Source organism: Camponotus floridanus, unplaced genomic scaffold, assembly GCF_003227725.1.
Source record: "Camponotus floridanus strain SB8 unplaced genomic scaffold, Cflo_v7.5 scaffold47, whole genome shotgun sequence".
In the NCBI taxonomy this organism is placed as follows: domain Eukaryota; kingdom Metazoa; phylum Arthropoda; class Insecta; order Hymenoptera; family Formicidae; genus Camponotus; species Camponotus floridanus.
Window position 1 is genome coordinate 1,215,794 of NW_020229625.1, and position 9,556 is coordinate 1,225,349.

At 28.3% G+C, this 9,556-nt stretch overlaps 1 protein-coding gene across 1 annotated transcript; it reads left to right on the forward strand.

Annotated features, from left to right (window-relative positions):
• The first annotated feature begins 2,517 nt into the window (after positions 1–2,517).
• Positions 2,518–3,283, forward strand: LOC112639116. The gene is made up of 2 exons (XM_025412052.1): positions 2,518–2,529; positions 2,603–3,283. The coding sequence occupies exon 2, from the start codon at positions 2,603–2,605 to the stop codon at positions 3,281–3,283; it is 681 nt and encodes a 226-aa protein (XP_025267837.1). The 5' UTR covers positions 2,518–2,529.
• Positions 3,284–9,556: the final 6,273 nt, after the last annotated feature.

The window sequence follows — 9,556 nt, forward strand, 5'->3', positions numbered from 1 at the left end:
ATATATATATATATATATATATATATATATGAATAATTAAAAGAATATTATTCAATACAGACTATTAGAGTGTCATAAGTAAGTCCGGCGTACCGTCTTATCTCCCCTATTTCTTTGTTATCTCCCCTTCAAAATGCGACGTCTCAAGACCAAGCGCACTCGAAATAATAGCACGAGAATAATAGCATGCATAAAGCTGTTCTCAATTTTATTAATATTAATGAATAAAAATATTAATTTACTTTCACAAATCAAATTTACATATCCATAAAAAACAAAGATGCAAAGCATATGCATATGAATATTACTAATAATTATTCAATTATTAAAGTCTATTAATTTAGCATTTATTATGTATACATTATAAATAATTTTTCTTTTAAATAAATAAATTTATTAAATAAAAAGAATAAATGCACACATACGTATATGCATATACATATATATATTTACGTATATATATGTATCTTTATTAAAAGAATAAAATTATTGAAATAAAATTATTGCATGCAATTATTGAATGCGAAATTATAAAAGTATAAGAATAGTATTTACCGAGTGACTCAGTTATCTCCCCTATTGTTCTCTTATCTCCCCTTCATCCGGTGCAGCTGCGCTCCGAGCTTATCTCCCCTTCATCCGGTCGCCGCATTCCTTTCTTTGTCCGCTGTGACAGATTAAAATAATATTATAATTTCGAACTCCTAGCGTTAATAATTATTATTCTTCATTATAAAATTATTATTTTATGATCAACAATTATTACCTACAATTTATAATTATATTATGCAATTAATCTTTTATAAAATTATGTTAAACACATTATTTTGTTAATAACAATGTAATTACAATGATTTGAAGCACCGGAATTTGACGATATTATTAATAATTATTTTTTTTATATTATTACACAATAGTTAATGATTACTTTTAAACAAAGCATTTTACAAAGATTATTCATGTCTTAAATGATAAAGAAAAATTCACTGATTCAAAATATATAAATATATATATTGCAAAAATTCTGGAAGCTAATAAATTATTGTAAAAAGACTTACCGTTATAATTATATGAACAATGTCTCGACGCACAAGCACAACTGACAGCTCCGCGGTCCCCCACTACGTACCGCGCGCCCACTACGTACCGCGCGCCCACTACGTCATAGCGCGCTTGAAGAAGAGAGACAGCACTAGCGACGGAACAGCCAATGCGCTTCTCTTACCACCTCCAACGCCTGCTTCTTACCATCTCCAACGCCTGGAACAGAAGTGGGAATCGACAGTATTTCAAGGAGTGAACCACAGACAGCAGTCGCTAGTTACAGTCCACAGAGAGTAGTTGCAAGTTGCATGCGCCGTCTTGTGCGCGCTTTTCATTCAGTCAGTCATTAGCAGTCAAGCTTACCGGACATACACATAATAAAACTTAGTCGCGATTTTAATTTTTCTTTTTTTTTGAGACTTAGTCTCTAGATATAATAGAATTGTATAACCAATAATATTCCAATAAAAGTGATTTTTACTCACCATCTTCGATCTTCTGCCAACTTCTTGAATCGCCCTGTCACTTCTCCAAATCTCCACCGAGGTAGAGCAGTTTTGGGAAAGAACAGCGGTCCTCTCATACATCTGCGAATTCCATCAACCGGTAAGTAATAAAATTCAATAATCAACTAATTATTTCTTTAATAACTCAACTTTAATCTTGCATGACAACTCAACTATTCTTACTACTTTAATAATTTTTCCTGAACCATACCTTACCATTGCACAGACTTTTAGTTTTTCTTTGTGATTGAAATTCCAATTTCAACCGGTCCTCAGTATTAAATACTTAGAGCGTAGCGCCGTTCTGGTCAGTCACTTGATGTGCATTGGGTAGCATACTACTCCTCTGCCGTTTTCATAAAAGGATTCTTTTGAAGAATTTCTTTATGGATTCTGAGCCGCTGTGACGGGACGTCTTGCACATCGATACTTGACCTCGAACGAAAGACTGGCTCTTAGAGGATCTGTCGAAATAATAGACTTTATGCACTGGCTTATAATTCAATTATTAAAATATTCAATTAATTTTATACTTACTTAATATAAGCCAGCCGCTTTTATTTTTATGTCATTAAGTGACATAGTCTGTATCCATATATCCCTTCCTGTCTAGACACTTCTGATCGAATCTGAAAATTTTAAACACAAATTAATAATTCATAATTATCATTCAATATATTTATATACACATTTTAACAATCTTAATACGGAACATATGCTTTTAAAACTCTATTTCAATATTTAATTCCTATTTTTACTATATTATTTTAAATCTCTAATACTTTATCTTACCCTAATTATTTTCAATACTTTGTTTTCCGAATATTTTACAGACTCTATTTTTCAAACTCAACTATACTCTCATATTTTTATTAAATCAAATATCCAACTCATTTATTTTATTTTATTTTCTTAACAGGACATACACACTGAGAGTGTATATTTCTATCTTTTATTAATCTAAAATTACTACATCATCGTAAGTAACTATCATACTTAACAAATTATCATTAACTCGCACATTTCCATACTAAAATGAACCACCTTTGTAGATGGTAAATTCACGTAGAGTTGATCAGATAACCAATAGAGTTTACTCAGTTCGCGAAGGACGCGTCCGTAGGCGTGAACAGATTCGCCAACGATTTATCAGGAGTGGCGTAACCATTCCTCGCCAACTTTTCGTAGATGTCGATGACATTCCTATAGAAATCGAAACCGCAATCAATAACCACGAGGAATCAGAATTCGAGTTATCATTCGCACCTCTCTCTCTGGATCCAGCGGACATTCCAGAAAATCACGAGCACGACCCCCTTGAGGAACCTAGCAACGAACTTAACAACGGCATAACAGAAATCGATTCTGACAATCTTAGTGAATGCTCTACGGTCATCCTTGATGAAGTAAATTCAGAAATATTATTCAGCGCCTGGGAAGAGAATGCTGAAATTCACTCGTCAAGAAATATAAACATACAAATCTCACCGCCATCTACTCCTCAAGACTCTCCCCCATCTTCTCCTGTATTATCACCCCTGTGGCCTGGTTACATGCCACCGAGTTACTCTCCATTAACTCTCGAAGACATCGAAGATTTTGAAAGATCAAATTTACAACGAGAAGTCGAGCCCTTATTCTCAGATGAAGAAGAAGCTGACAGGCTCGCCGATGAATACGCAAGTGCCTTAATCGAATCACTCGATAGGTCCATTGCCGAAGATGAAGAGTAAAATCTCTAAACTGTATCAATAAATTTCTACATCTATTTTTCGTTTTCCATATACATACATTCTATGAAANTAAATCGCCGCGTGCCAATAAAGAGACAAATTTCTCGTTATCAAATATGAAATTTGGTAAGCAAAAAAATAAACTGTTTTGTGTTAATTTTATAAACAATTCATCTTCAGAAATTTTTTTTAAACTTAAATGCTGACATTAATTATTTAATGAATCTATAGGAAAAAAGCAATGGTTCAGGAGGTTTGCTCGGTTTTTAATCAGGAATAACGCTATTTGCTGTACTGAGATCTTTTTAGATACACCCTGTATATTTGTTTTAAAATGATAGAATATATAATATAGAATATTTATTCATATTTAGACAATACCAATTTCTTTTGATTATTTTATATTGAAGAAATTGTTTAATTTGTGTATATATAATATTACATGTATATTCAACTTAACATTATTACAGTAAAATTTTTAATAATTTTACATGTATAATCTTATTATCATTGACTGTTATTTTATTTTTATAATAATATTTATAATTTTATTAAACTTTATAATTTATTTTGCATGAAACTTGACAAATACTTCTAACAAGATGAATATCAAGAAGTTAATAGCATTAACACATCGTATAAGATTATTTTCTTTTCTGCCTCATAAATTCTTGTGAAGGGAAATTATCATTTTATTATGTTTGTAATGAAATTATCGAAGTATATATTTAATAGTAAATAAAAGGAAATAATTAAAAAGCGAAAGTGGCATTAGAACTAACGCCACAAGTAGTTGAAGCAACGACACTTTTTTCTTTTTTCAATATTAGATATAAAAAATTTCAATATTACAACAAAAAGCAAACGGATCCTGCCTCAGCGCGATAAGGAAGGATCAAAAATTAATCCGAAATATTGCTTTTTGTTGTTGTTAGTATGAATTTTTTTAAATAACTATATGGAAAAAAGAAAGAGTGTTTTGCTTCTTTGTGCTTACTTACCGCCGCTCAATATTAAGTTGCATTAATTTGATGCTATTTCTTTTTAATTTTGTTTTGATTAATTTTGAAGCCAAATTCTTAATTATTAAATTTAAAATTGAACATACATTTTTTATCTTTTATACTTTGAGATTTTTTATGCTATATTGAAAACTAATTGTTGAAATTTGATTTTCCTAATCCCTAAAAATATTGAAGAAAAATCAGATTTATTGCTATAAAGAACATTTAAGGCATTCGGAGCTTTCTAGCAGTGTGCCTAAAATAATAATAATAAAAAATAAAATAAAGAAATATTTGAATTTGCATTCTTTTATTGAATCCTATGTGAAAATATAGACATTATATAAACTACACTCGTCAACAAAATTATCGCATGAGGTAATCTTCATGTCAAAATTTTTTGCATAACTTCAAAAGTAAATAGTAACTTGCCGTTCAAAAAAATGGTCGTATTATTTGAAAAAAAAATTTTTTTATTCGTCAACTTTCAAAGCCATCTATTTTAAAAATCATTTGTCAGATTTTTTCCTCCTCTTCTCTCGTCATCTCCTTAAAAGTAAGGACATGTTTCGTCTACAAAATATTGCATAATTTGAGCATTCCACGAGGTGGAATAAATTGTTTTTCCGTCAAATTTCATGATAAGTTATCGTAAAAATATGAACTTTGTTGTGTGAATTTAAAAAAATGAGGTTTTGTACGGAATATTTTTTCGGCGGAGTGACGACACATAAAAGTTGCCTTATACATTTTTTTTATTTCCCAGGAAGGAAAATAAATTCTAAATTTTTGACAAATGTGATTGTTTAAAAATAGAGACTTTTAAGCTATGAAGAATTGAAAAAAAGTTTTCCATTTTTCGCGTGGCGACGGCAGTTGAGTGTGGGGGAAAGGAGTAAAGTGTGAAAGAACAGCGAGTGTTAAAAATGAAAATAAGATTGCTACAGCAAACGGGAACTAAGTTGAGTTTTTCTTAGGTTTTTTCCCTTTCGTCCCGTCACTTCGGATTTACCTAACCTAACGACCATCCGTTACAGTGATAAGGAAATGAAATAATTTTAAAAATAGTTTGACGGTTATATGGTAAAATTAAGAATTACATTTCAAAGCCTCTAACTCGGAAAAATCACTTATTGAAAACTAACTTAATTAGTAGTGGGTTTTTTTTTGAAAAGGTCAAAAAAAAGGAACTACAAGAATATGCAATAAAAAATGGGGTGATCCCATGTAAAAAGATTAATAGGTACTTTGGCTAATAACCGTTGGCGGCGCACCACAAGATTAACTCATAGCGGCGCAAGTAAATAGATCTTTTGAAAATCTACAACTTTATCCGTGAAATATTTTTTTTTAATGCTTAGTTTTCAAGAATATTTCACCGTCTCTGTACTTTTTTTACATTCTGTATAATAACACATAAAGCATAATAAAAAACGTTATATCAAAGAGTATAAGGAACAACACATAATAATTATTGACTTATAAAGTATTGTGTAAGATAATCTCTTCTGTATGTACATATTGTGTGTGTATCTTTGTAATAGAACGTACAAATAATTGTCACAATATGGTTAACATTTATAACATTTTTTACTCCATTCTTTCCATTTTCTGTATGGTTGTGTAGTAAATACAATATGGGGAAAAAAGTAAAGTTAAAGAATTAGTTCAAAAGGAAATGTTTTTTAGGATAAAAAAGAACTTTAAATAGAAGTTTATAAAAGAGAAATTAGATACTAGATTTTTTTACAATAATTTTGATTTATTTATTTTAAAATGCACGAAAAAAGATATACAAAAGAATATACAGAATAAAAAAAGTATACATTTTTAACTTTAAAATTATTATTACATTAAATGTAAAAATTAATATGTCGAAAATATATTAATAATAAATATTAATACATAAAGTAATAATATTGATATTAATAGTAATTATATAAATTATTGCATTAATTAAATATTAATATAATAAACCATAAAAATATTAAAGTTCATATCTAATAGATATTAAATTTAATATCTCTCTAAGATATTAAAAATATATTTATATACTTTAATATATATTTAATAGAAAGTTGTTTAAACAGTATGCATACATACATACATATATACATACAGACACACACACACACACACACACACACACACACACACACACACACACACACACACACACACACACAAAAAAAAAAAAAAAAAAAAAAAAAAAAAAAAAAAAAAAAAAAAAAAAAAAAAAAAAAAAAAAAAAAAAAAAAAAAAAAAAAAAAAAAAAAAAAAAAAAAAAAAAAAAAAAAAAAAAAAAAAAAAAAAAAAAAAAAAAAAAAAAAAAAAAAAAAAAAAAAAAAAAAAAAAAAAAAAAAAAAAAAAAAACACACACAAAAAAAAACAAAACACACACACATACATATATGTATGCATACTGCTATGCAAATATATATATGTTATATAAATGTAATTTGCAAGTAACAATTCCATATTTTTTCTTAAAAACAACTGTATGTTTTCTTTACACCAATTGATTCCTCTCATTATTTTGTACATAAAAGTATGAAGGTAAGATAATCGAAAAATGAATGGTTTACTAGATATTTTATGGTTTATGTAAAATTAAAAAATTATTTTAAGCCTTATAACTCAAAAAGTACTTAATAAAAAGGTACTTAATTATAGTGTTTTGGAAAGCTCTCGAGATAAGCTACAAGAATATGCAATGAAAAATAGGGAGTTCCATTTAAGATTTCAAACTTGCCCCCCCTCACCACCCAGGGGGAGGGGTGGGGGGGCTGATTTTAACATCATTGTACGTCCCCCTCGAAGTGACGAAATTTTGATTCTAACCATTTTTTCGTAGTGTGCTTATTTTTCGAGTTATTTGGCTGCCTAAGTTAAAATGGGTCACTCTGTATAATTACGTGATGTAATTTATTTCATTCTGATGAAACATAGTTTGAAAAAATTGTATCTGATCGTTGATTTCAAATAAGCGTGTTTTTATCTTACGTTGAACTGCCAAAATTGATATTGATTCCGTATGATATTTCACGAAATCATTTATCTAAAATTATTTTAATATTAATATTTATTATCAACAAATCATCAAATGATAATTAACAAATTATTAATATCACGAAACCGATACATTTTTTTCGTTATTAATATTATTATATTAATACATACATATAAAATATGTTAAATATGTATATGGTAAGATATGTGACGTTTTAAACTTTAGAAGTGAATGTAAAATATAAATTCATAACAGAATTACCTCGTCAAGTTTATCCTTAGAATACACGTTATTAATAAACACAATCATCACTACGGTTATACTGACCTGTTTTCTGTAAAAATAAAACAATATAAATACAGATTTACATTTAATATATACACAACACTTACACGCACATTTTCATAATTATGAATAGAATGTTTTTGTATATATAAGATAATATATATTACTATACCTATATTTTAATTCGCGATAATTTTTCAATATTTGTTTAGATATTTTATTAGCATGCTTCGCAAGAGTAGAAAGAAAAATATTAGTCATTGCATTATCAACATCTTTTTTTCGTGCTTCAAAATTGATATCTGATTTATAAGATTCCAATATAAATACGTGGAAGGTCGGTATAATATTTTGCAGGTAAATAAGTATAAATTCTGGATTTCCAGAACAATCAAGGCTTTTGAAAATTTCAAAATTATATTTTTCATCGTACATTTTACGTACTAAAAATGTCCATTCATATGCTAAATTGTACCATATTTGGAAGCTCGCTGTTTTTAAACCATTGCAATATACCCATTTCTTCTACGCAGGCAAAAGTCTACGAGAGTCAGAAAAACAAATGTTTAGTTTATAATCTCTTCGATAAAAGATTTATTACGTGAGTCATTTGATAAGTTTGACAAATTTCCGTGAAATTGCGCTACAATCCATTTGGTGACTTGTCGCTTGTAAAATTCCCTCTTTCGTATCCCTCCAAAAAAATTTTAGACAAAAATAACGCGTTGTTTACGTTCGATAATTATATGAAGCGAGTTTGGCTGTTGTTACAAAAATGGGAAAAAAAACAAAAATTGTTAAAATTACACGAATTGTGTCTCGAATTAATTCCTCATCCACCCTATTCTCTGGATTTGGTTCCGTGTGAATTCCTCCTGTTTCCAAATTTGAAAATCTGTTTCGATGGAAAGAAATTTTCGTTAAACGAGGAAGTTGTTGCCGTCAATAAGTATTTTGCAAGCTTTAAGACAACCTACTTTTCCGACGGTATTAAAAAATTGGAAATTCGTTGGACTAAGTATATAATAGACCTCGATGGAGATTATGTTGAAAAATAACGTAGATTTTTTTCAAAAAATGTCTTTTATTTGCTTTTTTATCAAACTTATCAAACGACCCTCGTATATGCATGCAAAAAATATAAAAAAAATAATTGATTATGAGAAAAATTACTCATTATTTTCAGGATCTGTCAAATGATATTCTAATTTATGTTTGGCTACCATTTTACACATGACATCATGGATTATACATTTCCATTTTGCAAGTTCTTGATTTAAAGATTTATCAAGATCTTTGATTTGCACATTCACATCATCATACGTCTGTATTTCTAAATATTTAAATATGTTCTGCATTTTTCCTAATATTTCCTATAATTTGATAAAAAATATATTTTAATGATAATGGCACTAGAAGTTCTAATTTTCTAAGTTTCTAATTTTCAAAAAAGATTAGCTTATAATTTTAGCATATACATAAATTCTTTTCTAATTACACATTTCACTTTCTAAAAAATTATGTCAGAATTATGTTATAAAATCATTATTTTTATGCATTTGACCTTTTTTAATATCTAATGTAATTTTATTGAAATACTTTATGATACTTAATGACAATGAATCTACCTTGATATCTTCATCAAGATGAGTTTTTGGAAATGCGAACATATTTGACATGTATTCAAAAATTTTGATCATAGGATACCATGCTACATAATCTTTCTCTCGCGGTAAATAATTCACTATTTCCCAGAATACGGAAAAATTAAGTTTATATTCTAGTGCAAGATGGAATGCGTCATCGATAATTTGCGCTCGATTGAGAACATGTATATTAGTATAGTTATCAGAATTCAAGTAATGCGCAATTCTTTGCCAATTCTCATCATCATAATTAACACGATAATATCCTGTTATATAAATTTTGATTAAATTATTAAACTTTTAAATTTTATTTTGTCAAAAATTTTAA